The sequence below is a fragment of the Symphalangus syndactylus genome, chromosome 11, assembly GCF_028878055.3.
Source record: "Symphalangus syndactylus isolate Jambi chromosome 11, NHGRI_mSymSyn1-v2.1_pri, whole genome shotgun sequence".
Taxonomy (NCBI): domain Eukaryota; kingdom Metazoa; phylum Chordata; class Mammalia; order Primates; family Hylobatidae; genus Symphalangus; species Symphalangus syndactylus.
The window spans coordinates 134,991,157-135,003,817 of record NC_072433.2 but is presented as its reverse complement, the minus strand read 5'-3'; the positions used below and the strand labels follow the sequence as shown (position 1 = coordinate 135,003,817).

The 12,661-nt window shown below is 51.6% G+C and overlaps 1 protein-coding gene across 2 annotated transcripts in view; it reads right to left on the bottom strand.

Moving 5' to 3' along the window:
- SPG7 (SPG7 matrix AAA peptidase subunit, paraplegin) overlaps window positions 1-12,661 on the bottom strand; it is a 61,923-nt gene that overhangs the window by 29,363 nt on the left and 19,899 nt on the right. For both annotated transcript variants that reach the window (XM_055232853.2, XM_055232852.2), the window contains exons 4-7: window positions 7,881-8,122; window positions 5,329-5,468; window positions 2,227-2,329; window positions 733-858 (exon numbers count right to left, since the gene is read on the bottom strand). In XM_055232853.2, the coding sequence (XP_055088828.1) occupies window positions 733-858; window positions 2,227-2,329; window positions 5,329-5,468; window positions 7,881-8,122 (611 nt within the window). The remainder of the gene's footprint in view (window positions 1-732; window positions 859-2,226; window positions 2,330-5,328; window positions 5,469-7,880; window positions 8,123-12,661) is intronic.

Genomic DNA, 12,661 nt, shown 5'->3' with positions numbered 1-12,661 from the left:
AAAAAAAAAAAAAAAAAAAAAATTAATTAAATAAAAAAATGTTTTGCAGAGATAGGGTCTCACTGTTGCCCAGGCCGATCTCCTACTCCTGGGCTGAAGCACTCCCCTGCCTCAGCCCCCCGAGGCGCTAGGACTGCAGGTGTGACCCACCGTACCAGGCCTGCAGACGGAACGTGTAAGTCAGCCCCCCAGGTGCTAGGACTAGAGGCGTGACCCACCGCACCAGGCCCATGGAGGGAACGTGTAAGTCAGCCCCCCGAGGCGCTAGGACTGCAGGCGTGACCCACCGCACCAGGCCCCCGGACGGAACGTGTAAGTCAACCCCCGAGGCGCTAGGACTGCAGGCGTGACCCACTGCACCAGGCCCGCGGAAGGAACGTGTAAGTGACGCACTTGAAAGACAGCTCATGCATTGCCACCAACTGGCTATGGGGTTTATGTTGTTCTGGAAAAAGCACAGAGCTTTGCAAGGGATGAAGGGCCCAGGACGGCTAACGGCACAGTAGGCACGGGCCTTGGCACCCTCCACTTGGCTGAATCATGTGCACGGGGCTTGTGCTGCTGGTTGAACAGGCACCAGCACCTGCTTGGTGTCCCCATGGGACACAGTAGAGGTCACCACCAACCCACGACACGTAATCAATAGAATTCCAGGTCCCACAGGAGCCCTTCTGGGAGAGAAGGCAGGCCGGTGTCTGCTCACACCTCCCTCCTGGTCCGCACTGCCCTCACCTTCAGATAATCCACGAACTCGCGGACTTCCAGTTTGGCTTCGTGCATTCCTGCCACGTCTTTGAAGCTGACTCCTTTCCCCATCTTCCCATCCACAATCGTGAAACGAGCCATTTTAAGCTGATTCTGTGCAGAAAGAACAAAGTGCAAGGAGCTGTGCAAAGTCAGGAAATCAGCAGCACGATGCCAGAGCTCAGCCCACGCACCTGAGCCGCCCCAATCCCACGTCTCCATCCCAAGATCCCAAGGCTTCACTCATGTCAGACTGACAAGGCTCACAGGTCAGTCTTCAGGCACAGAAGGGGAATGTTTAGTCATTAATTAGTAAGAAACTTGTCTAGCAATTTGCTTTAAAAAAAATCATTCAGCCGGGCGCGGTGGCTCACGCCTGTAATCCTAGAACTTTGGGAGGCCGAGACGGGCGGATCACGAGGTCAGGAGATCGAGGCCATCCTGGCCAACACAGTGAAACCCCGGCTCTACCAAAAATACAAAAAAATTAGCCAGGCGTGGTGGCGGGCACCTGTAGTCCCAGCTACTTGGGAGGCTGAGGTTGCAGTGAGCTGAGATCGCACCACTGCACTCCAGCCTGGGCAACTGAGCAAGACTCCATCTCAAGAAAAAAAAAAAAAAAATTATTTCCCGTCCAGGTGCAGTGGCTCACACCTGTAATCCTAGCACTTTGGGAGGCCGAGGCAGGCAGATCGCCCAAGCTCAGTAGTTCAAGACCAGCCTCGCCAACATGGTGAAACCCTATCTCTACAAAAATACAAAAATTAGCCAGGCATGGTGGCCCACACCTGTATTCCCAGCCACTCAGGAGGCTGAGGCAGAAGAATGGCATGAACCCGGGAGGCGGAGCTTGCAGTGAGCCGAGATCGCACCACTGCACTCTAGCCTGGGCAACAGAGCCAGACTGTCACAAAAAAAAAAAGAAAAAAGAAAAAGAAAGGCCAGATGCAGTGGCTCACGCCTATAATCCCAACACTTTGGGAGGCTGAGGCAGGAGGATCACCTGAGGTCGGGAGTTCGAGACCAGCCTGAACAACATGGAGAAACCCCGTCTCTACTAAAAATACAAAATTAGCTGGAGGTGGTGGCACATGCCTGTAATACCAGCTACTAGGGAGGCTGAGGCAGGAGAATTGCTTGAACCCAGGTGGTGGAAGTTATGGTGAGCCGAGATCACGCCATTGCACTCTAGCCTGGGCAACAAGGGTGAAAACTCCATCTGAAAACGCAGATTCAACCGCCCTGTAATCTCACAAGGCTCAGGCACCCCAGAGTTAGGGTGAGAGGCCCTCAGGCAACACTGGTTACTACATGCCTTATAGCCAGCCCATGCGAAAGGAAGCTGACCTACTGTGTAACAGTGGGTTCAGGCTACTCTCTGCAACAGGTTTTCTCTGTGTGTTCATCATACAGCTTATGGGAAAAGTATTCAGCAAACACAAAACAGAAAGAGTTCAGAGAGCTCTGATTTACAGAACTTACAAAAGCACTGAATCCACCTTCCCTTCCAGTCATCCCGGCCAGACGGAAAACACACCACAGGATGGCCAGGCCCACTGCCGTCATCCCCACGGAATATAGGGCACTGCCGGAAGGAAGAGAGGCAGGCATAGGCTCAGACGGTGTCACGTGACAGACACATGCTTCCAAATCAGAACCACCGCTGGCAACGTTTCCAAGATGAGACGAGGAATCCCTATGTCTGGGACCGATGCGCAGATTAAAATGGTTGTGGAAATGGGTTCTCTTGTCTCATTCTGACTGTGCTTTTGCATGAAAGCTTCCCAAATGGTCAGACTGAGTGTGCAAATGCTGGAGATACCTAGTGATCTGGCCAGCCTTGTGACAATAACAACGTTCAGGTTTTTCTACTTTCAGCATATTTTGTTTTCAGAAGTAACCAATCAGCTTCAATCAGGCAGGCAAGATCAGCCTAAGAATAAAAAGCAAATCTCAGGCCAGGCGCGGTGGCTCACGCCTGTAATTTCAGCACTTTGGGAGGCCGTGGCGGGTGGATCACAACGTCAGGAGTTTGAGACCAGCCTGGCCAACATGGTAAAACCCCATCTCTACTAAAAAAAATACAAAAATTAGCCAGGCATGGTGGCATGTGCCTGTAATCGCAGCTAGTCAGGAGGCTGAGGCAGGAGAACTGCTTGAACCCAGAAGGTGGAGGCTGCAGTGAGTCAAGATCATGCCACTGCACTCCAGCCTGGGCTACAGAGCAACGCTCCATCTCAAAAAGAAAAAAAAAATGAAAGAAAAAACGTGTCTCTCCTAAAAATACAAAAAAACTTAGCTGGATGTGGTGGCACGCATCTATAGTCCCAGCTACTCAGGAGGCTGAGGTGGGAGAATCACCTGATCCTGGGAGGTCGAGGCTGCAGTAAGCTGAGACTGCACCACTGCACTCCAGCCTGGGCGATGACAGAGTGAGACCCTGTCTCAAAAAAAAAAAAAAAGAAAAAAAAGCAAATCCAAGAACTTTTGCCCTCATCCTGAGGAGGGGCTGCCCTAGGCCTGCCCCAACCCTCCATCTTCTGTACATCATCGGCCTACGAAGACATGAGAATGGACCTGCCCCAACCCTCCATCTTCTGGACACCATCGGCCTATGAAGACATGAGAATAGGCCTGCCCCAAGCTTCCATCTTCTGTACATCATCAGCCTACAAAGACATGAGATGCACAGCCTCAGAGCAATGAGCTTCCAGGAGTTGCTGGGTTATAGAATTAAAGGTGCATCTTTGTTTTTTTTCTGTAGAGATGGGGTTCTCCATGCTGCCCAGGCTGGTCTCGAACTCATGGGTTCAAGAGATCCTCCCTGCAGGCCGGGCGCGGTGGCTCACGCTTGTAATCCCAGCACTTTGGGAGGCCGAGGAGGGCGGATCACGAGGTCAGGAGATAGAGACCATGATGAAACCCCGTCTCTACTAAAAATACAAAAAATAAGCCGGGTGTGGTGGCGGGTGCCTGTAGTCCCAGCTACTCGGAGAGGCTGAGGCAGGAGAATGGCGTGAACCCGGGAGTCGGAGCTTGCAGTGAGCCAAGATTGTGCCACTGCACTCCAGCCTGGGCGACAGAGCGAGACTCCGTTTCAAAAAAAAAAAAAAAAAAAGAAAAAAAGAGATCCTCCCTGCCTCAGCCTTCCAAAGTGCTGGGATTACAGGCATAGCCACTGCACCTGGCTAGAGGTGCATTTTGATCAAGGGAGTACTTGCCAGTCACTGGCATTCTACATCTTCAGAGATTACAAGTCAACAATAAACCTCTTGGTTTCAGTACCCACTGGCCCCTCATTTGTCCTACTAAGGAACCTGTCAGGGTCCATGGTCCGTAACTGCCCACAACTCCCACCTGGTCTGTTTCCCTCTCAACAGTGAAATGAGAATTTCTCCTTCCTGTGTCTACCCTTTTCCCGTTCCATTTTCCTGTCTGCAGAAGAGAGCAAGCTCAGGACATTATCAAGGTCCTCCTTGACTCCTTGACTTTCTTTCTTACTGCTAGGCTGATCTTGCCTTGCTAACTGAAAGTGATCGCTTACTTTTGAAAAAAAAAAATGCTGAAAATAGAAAAACCTCAATGTTGTTATTGTCACAAGGCTGGCTAGATCACTAGGTATCTCCGGCATCTGCACACTCAATCTGACCATTTCGGAAGCTTTCATCAAAGAGCACAGTCAGTGAAAATTAAACAAGAATGTGAATTCAGAAGCGCCAGACAACTAAAGAGAGTGACTAAACAAACTCCAACAGACTTGCACACAGTTGGCCTCCACAGCCACAGGTTCCACCTCTGCAGGTTCAACAAAGCACAGAATGAAAATATCTGGGGAAAAACGTGCATCTATACTGAACATGCACAGACACATTTTTGTCATTACTCCCTAAAGTGTAACAACGATTGAAATAGTATTTACAAGGTATTGGGTATTATTAGCAACCTACACATGATTTAACGCATATCAGAGGATGTTCTCAGGTTACATAGAAAAACTTCGGCATCTACGTCGGGGGCTGAGACTTTGGCATTTTACATCAGGGGCTTAAGCATCCTTAGTGCTGGTATCCTTGGGAAGTCCTAGAACCAGCCCCCATGGATACCCAGGGATGACTATATTTCTAAATTTCCTGGCATTGTATCATTCACTTCTACATTTATTTAACCCTCCCACTAAAAAGTCTAGTTAACTAGGCCGGGCGCGGTGGCTCACGCTTGTAATCCCAGCACTTTGGGAGGCCGAGGCGGGCGGATCACAAGGTCAGGAGATCGAGACCACGGTGAAACCCCGTCTCTACTAAAAATACAAAAAAATTAGCCGGGTGTCGTGGCGGGCGCCTGTAGTCCCAGCTACTCGGAGAGGCTGAAGCAGGAGAATGGCGTGAACCCGGGAGGCGGAGCTTGCAGCGAGCCGAGATTGCGCCACTGCACTCCAGCCTGGGTGACAGAGCGAGACTCCGTCTCAAAAAAAAGTCTAGTTAACTATAGGCAAAGACAGTTTGAGATTTTTGTTTGCAATCTGTTTCTCACATTACAAAGTCAAGTTAGGTTTAGTTCAAGCGTCAACAAATACATCCAACATACTTTCCAAAGAATCCTGTTCGCCTGTAGGAAACTGGGATCCTGTCCTTGGCCTCGATATTCAGCTCATCTTCAGCTGCTCGAAGCTTCTCTTCAAACTTGTCAATATTTGCAACCTGCATTCGGTACATCAAGGCTAGTCGCTGGGGGGCAGAAAGGAGAGGGGACCGTGAAAAACACGAAGGGACAGACAGGCACCCTACAGTCAACAGAGAGCCTGCCTGGAACTCACGGTAATGACAACCTCAGCATTGTGAAGAGGACGCCATTCAGAAACTAGAGGTGATTCCTAACGTACGACGGTTCCACTTACGGTCTTTCCACTTTACAACGGTGTGAAGCAACATGCACACTAAGCTCCTTGACCTACGATGGGGCTACCTCCCAGTGAGCCCCTGGGAAGCTGAAAATACCCTAATTCAAGGAGCATCTGTACTTCCAAGTCTAAACAATTTTAGTTTCCTCAACCACAATTTGAGAAATAAAATTTCAACAGACAGACTTTCTATTTTCCACTCACAGGAAAACTACGAAATGGAGGGGTGTCCGCAGGTTAGCTCACAGCCCTACGTCTGATGTGTGCCTCGGACTCAGCTACGCCTGCAGACACAGCAGGGGCCTCCCCCAGAGGCCGGTGAGGCTGCAGCACGAGACTGAGGACGGCAAAATCAAGACTACGGCCAAAAGCAGATGTTTTAGGAAACTGCGGCCACAGAGGGTTCGTGTTTAACCACAAAACCTGAGATGTTCATCCCTCACACCAGGACACCAACGGGTCCGTCTCCCTGGCACACGATTCTCAAAACGCAGTGTTTTCCTAAGTAAACTCCGCATGTTTAGCTGAGATTTCAGCATGACTGGACAGCAACAGCCCAAAGGCAGGACACCGACGGACTTGTGGGACTCTCTCTGAGGTTAACTGGAAACTCCAGCAGAGGACAGGGATGAGGGGCGGGGATGGCACCTGCTGCGCCCTCACTCACACCCTCACTCACACCCTAAACTGCTAAGACAGAATTCTGAGTATTTTCTCTTCAAGGCAGCTGTTTTATCAGGTGACTCGTCCAGAGCTGAGCATAGTGTTGTAGGTTAAAATAACCTTCCAGGCTGAAATAATCAGACATGCACCGGAGGATTTACATGAATGAGCACCGTCTTCTGCACTTAGCCATGCTGTATTTTAAGAAAGGGGTTTCTCGTTTTTAAAAATAGCAAGACAGGGCCAGGCATGGTGGCTGACGCCTGTGATCTGGCACTTTGGAAGGCCAAGGTGTGAGAATCACTTGAGGGCAGGAGTTCAAGACCAGCCTGGACAATAGAGTGAGACCTCCTCTCTCCAAAAAAACAAAAAAATTTAAAATTAGCCAAGTGTGGTGGTGCGTGCCTGCAATCCCAGTGACAGGGGAGGCTGAGGTGTGCGGATCACCTGAGCCCAGGATGTCAAGGCTGAGTGAGCCGACATCACACACCGCTGCATCTCAGCCTGGATGACAGAGGGAGACTCTGTCTCAACAAAAAAAAAGCAGAAGAAAAGGAAAAAGCGTTCTAAATCCTGAGTAACCCAGCAAAGGGGCAGAAGCTCCGGTGGAGGCCACAGTCATTTCCAGACCCTGGGGCGGGCCACACCAACCCCAGACCACTTTCCTAATCACTGGTCCACACGTTATCCAGCGTTAAATTGCTCCAAGCACACGTTCTGACGCACTCTTGGAATCTAAAGTTACCAGATCTGGCCAGGCACGATGGCTCACGCCTGTAATCCCAGCACTTTGGGAGGTCAAGGTGGTCAGATCACTTGAGGTCAGGAGTTTGAGACCAGCCTTGCCCAACATGGAGAAACCCTATCTGTACTAAAAATACACAAATTAGCCAGGCGTGGTGGTGCGCGCCTGTAATCTCAGCTACCCGGGAGGCTGAGGCGGGAGAATCCCTTGAACTCGGGAGGCAGACGTTGCAGTGAGCCGAGATCACATCACTGCGCTTCAGCCTGGGCAACAGAGCGAGACTCGAAAAAAAAAAAAAACAAAAGCAAGGGCCGGGGGCGGTGGCTCATGCTTGTAATCCCAGCACTTTGGGAGGCTGAGGCGGGTGGATCACGAGGTCAGGAGATCGAGACCACGGTGAAACCCTGTCTCTACTAAAATTACAAAAAATTAGCCGGGCGCAGTGGCGGGCGCCTGTAGCCCCAGCTACTCCGGAGGCTGAAGCAGGAGGATGGCGTGAACCCAGGAGGCGGAGCTTGCAGTGAGCAGAGATTGCGCCACTGCACTCCAGCCTGGGCGACAGAGCGAGACTCCGTCTCAAAAAAAAAAAAAAGAAAAAAACAAAGACAACCAAATAAATGCATATCAATGGGCTGAGGTCCCTGCATGAGAAAGAAGCATGCCCTCAACTGCAGGTATCCAAAAGGATGGCAACAGCCAGTGCCCACACCCTCACTCACGGGCACCCACACCCTCACTCACAGGCCACCCACACCCTCGCTCACGGGCGCCCACACCCCCGCTCACAGGCCACCCACACCCTCGCTCACGGGCGCCCACACCCTCACTCACAGGCCGCCCAAACACCACGGCTCCAGGGTGCAGGTAGACTTCCACCACGTCGCTCTCAGGCACCACCTGGACGCGCTGCACCTCGCCCTTGGCCAGCATCTCGTGGACAAAGTCGCTCCAGGAAATGCTGCCTCCGCTGGTGCTGAGAGCATTCAGGAGGCTCATGACAACCGCGATGACCAGCAAGGTGCGCAGCCGCTCTCGGTACATCTGGTCTTCCCGCTCACGGCGTCTCCTCTCCTCTGAGCCAGAAGAGAAGCAAAAGGGAGAAACGAACACATGAGCATCATACACGAACGACATCCAGAGCTTCTTCAGGAAAGCTCAACTGGACGGGGAGGGGCAGCGTCCTGCACAGAAGATCCTGCAGTTCCGCCAATTTTTCCCTGAAGTTATTAGGGACAAAGACTAACGGTGTGCTGTTCAAGGTCACCAACACTTCATTCGCTGAGGTCACTTCAGCGAGGAGCAGGAGTGGTTCCTTCCTGAGATAAGAGGAAAACATTTCTAAATCGAAACACTGAGAGCTGGGCACAATGGTGCACGCCTGTGGTCCCAGCTACTCAGGAGGCTGAGGCGGGAGGTTGAAGCTGCAGTGAGCCATGATCGCGCCACTGCACTCCGGCCTGGGTGACAGAGCACCACCCTGTCTCAGAAAACAAACGACCGTCCCAGGCCGTCCAAGGCGTCACGGATGCAGTGAGCTCTCCTGCTGCAAAGTGCATGATCACGATGGCCATGAATACAGTCGCTTGGAGTTTGATCAAATACTAAATATCAAAACATACACATAAATTATTAAAAACGATGAAAACAAATACCTTTTACCACAACCTGCCTCAAGAAATACCTTCCCAACCACACCGAAGACCCTTGCGCCTTCTCTCTCCCTACCCAACTACCATGCTGAACTTTTTGCTCATCAGAATGACTAACATTGAACAGAAAGTCACAGGTATCACAACATCTGAGAATACGACTTAAAAATATCATCAGATACACTGTTGAGTCTAAAGGCATATACTCCAGACCACTTGACTCTAGAATTTTCCCAGAGACCAACTCTTTATGAGAAGCATCAGGTGAATTCTTCTAAATCACCTTCCTCATTATTAACACCCTACTGAAGACACGGTGGCATCATGCTTAGCTCTCAGAAGATGGAAAAGACACTTGGCCCCTGTTCTCCAGACACTGGGATACCTCGAGGGGAAGTGGACAGGTGCACCCCGCAGGCAGCAGGAGACCGACTCAAGGCTGGACTGGGGCCAGCACAGAAGGGGTCTGCAGCAGCGGGCGCTCACTCACCCTTCATGGAGGCGTGGCAACCAGCACCAGGCAGCGAAGCCAGGAGGACGCCTCTGAGGAGGGAATGGTGGGGAAAAGGACAGCCAGGATGGCCACTGGGCAAAATGCCTGCAGGGGTCACTTCCCACAGTCCAGGGCCCAGGTGGGGAGCAGTCCTGCAGCCAGGCAGGCTCCCAACAGTGACCACCCCAGGCCAAGCCACAGGCTTCCTTCAAACCCCCTAGGCAGGTCAGTCTCTCCTCCACCTCTGGGGAAGGTGTCATCTCCAGAACACCTGTGCCTGCAGACACAGCGCTAGGGACCCAGAGGCAGGAATGACGTCATTTCCAGAACACCTGCACCCCTGCACCTGCGGACACAGCACCACAGACCCAGCGACGGGAACGACGTCATTTCCAGAACACCTGCACCCCTGCACCTGCGGACACAGCGCCGAGGACTCAGCGGCGGGAACCACGTCATCTCCAGAACACCTGCGCCTGTGGACACAGCGCCACGGACCCAGAAGGGGGGACGAGAGGCTCACGTGCCTGAGATTCACAGCTCTGCTCCTCCTGCACTGTCTCGGGGGGGCTTCATGCGGGCATCAAAGCCAGAAATGGGCACGTCTCATGTACCACCTTCCTTTCCAACAATCATTTTAGATGAATTCAAACAATTTTTAAATCAGCTTAAAAACACAAAAAGAAACCTACTGAAGGCCGGGCGCGGTGGCTCACGCCTGTAATCCCAGCACTGTGGGAGGCCAAGGCGGGTGGATCACGAGGTCAGGAGATCGAGACCATCCTGGCTAACACGGTGAAACCCCGTCTCTACTAAAAAAAATACAAAAAATCAGCTGGGTGTGGTGGCGGGAGCCTGTAGTCCCAGCTACTCAGGAGGCTGAGGCAGGAGAATGGCGTGAACCTGGGAGGCGGAACTTGCAGTGAGCCGAGATGGCACCACTGCACTCCAGCCTGGGCAACAGAGCGAGACTCTGTCAAAAAAAAAAAAAAAGAAAGAAACCTACTGAAAAGGGGGCAAAATAATTGCTTTGAAAATATGAAGCTATATTTTAGATATCACTGTTTTGTTATAATCGATCCTAATCCTGCATCTAATACTTAAATTTCATATTCACAAAGGCAATTATGTAAAGCCCACCGCTTATTTCAGAGAACAAATTTATATTCTCAGGTGAGTAACTAATTGTTAGAAACTACTTCCAATATTTAATTACAAATTGTGTTTTCTACTAGAAACACGGGGCGCCCTGGGAAACTGAGAAATACTTCCCAGCAGCTACTGCAGCTGCCCTGGAGAGATGATCCAGAATCACGACTCACGCTGTTCCTTCAGAAGCTCTGTGACTGTATCAACAGTGTCTCATTTTCTTTTTTTTTATTTTTGTTGACATGGGGTCTCTCTCCGTCACCCAGGCTGGAGTGCAGTGGTGCACTGCATCAACAGTGTCCCATTTTCCTTTCTGTTCTATTTTTGTTGAGATGGGGTCTCTCTCCGTCACCCAGGCTGGAGTGTGGTGCTGCATCGCAGGAGAAACCCACAGTGCTCCATCAGCATATCTGGGCTCCCTGCAGCCTCGACCTCCTGGGCTCAAGTGATCCTCCCAACTCAGCCTCCCGAGTAGCTGGGAGTACAGGTGCACGCCACTGTGCCCGGCTAATTTTTTAAATTTGAGTAGAAGGAAAGGTCTCACTATGTTGCCCAAGCTGGTCTCAAACCACTGGGCTCAGGTGATCCTCTCACCTCAGCCTCCCAAAGTGCTGGGATTATAGGCGTGGGCCACCCGGCCAAAGAACTTCTACTAAAAGTAAAATGGCAGCTTTTGGATTTTCTACAATAAACACCTCTTCTGCCTTCATCACAAACACGCAGCCCTTCTCCAGTGAGGGTCAGCCGGGCACATTAATTCACAGGTGTGGGACACAGGCTGACTCTCAGCCCCGCTGCGTCAGGGAGCAGAATCTGCCCAACAAGACGCTGAGGCCACACAGCCCTCGGGAGAGCCTAGCCCCGTCATGACACCTTCTTCTGAAGCTCCTCAGGTTCCAATCATTCCACCGCTGAGTGAGCCCTCTCTGGCCTCCGTGGCCTCCTCGGTGGCAGGAAGGAGGCCAACAGAGCACCCAGGACACAGGATCACAGAGAAGCCTCTTCCAGCCACAAGTGAAGGCACCGCAGGGAAAATCCATATGCTCTGTGAGCACACGCAGGTGGATGACCTAGACAGCCAGGCCAAGGAGGGTCCACAAACAGGCCTTGCACACGTTCTCGGGTGGTGCAAACCAGTACAACCCTGTCTGATAACTGCCAGGCAAGATGTATCAAGTGCCATAGACAGTATTTAGTTTCTTTAATTCAAAAATCCTACTTCTGAAACTTTAACCTAAGGAAACAAACGTTAAGAAATTCCAGCCGGGCGCAGTGGCTCACATCTGTCATCCCAGCACTCTGGGAGTCGAGACAGGTGGATCACTTGAGTCCAGGAGTTAGAAACCAGCCTGGGCAACATAGCGAAAACCCATCTCTACAGGGGGGAAAAAAAAAAACAAAAACACAACTTAGCTGAGGCTGGGCGCAGTGGCTCACGACTGTCATCCAGGCACTTTGGGAGGGTGAGGTGGGTGGATTACCTGAGGTCAGGAGTTTAACACCAGCCTGGCCAACATGGTGAAACCCTGTCTCTACTAAAAATACAAAAATTAGCTGGGCGTAGCAGCACGCGCCTGTAATCCCAGCTACTAGGGAGGCTGAGGCAGGAGAATCGCTTAAACCTGGCAGGCGCAGGTTGCAGTGAGCTGAGATCGTGCCACTTCACTCCTGCCTGGGCAACAAAGAACGAAACTCCATCTCAAAACAAACAAAGAAACAAACAAACAAACAAAAGCACTCTAGGTATAAAAGGCACTTCCTCTGCCTGGAAGACCCCCCAACTCCTTCCCATGAAGTCCTTAACTTCTGCCCAGCCCAAACGCCCAGCGTGTCCCTTCCACTAAGCTGCCTGACGCACCTCTTCCCGCCACGCCTTCAGTGTTGTGGCCATTTGTGCCTGCGCACCCAGGGCGGCAGGCACCTTCCTCCTGCGTGCTTCCAGGACGGTTATTCAGGACACACAGAACTGGGGTGTGACCTCAGCACCTGCTGCCTGTGTTCCTGAGGCTGTCCGCCAAGGCGCTCGGGAAACGCACTTGCCTCCTGAGCCTCATATGCGCACCTCACGGACGGCAGCCTGCAGGGTCACTGGCAAGTTTTGTTGCCAAAAGCCCTCTTCGAGGAAAAAAAAGTCAATTGTTGACAATGAGATATTATGATCACGTAACTCACCTCAGTCAGTCATCTAAAAACAAATGGCTGATACCACTGAGTCTCAAGGAAGCAGCCACAGGGGCCACGTCAGGCTCGTCCCACTCGCAAACCGCCCCTGAAGACAGCAGCGCCACAGATGACCCTGACAGACGCAAGGCCTCGGGGGC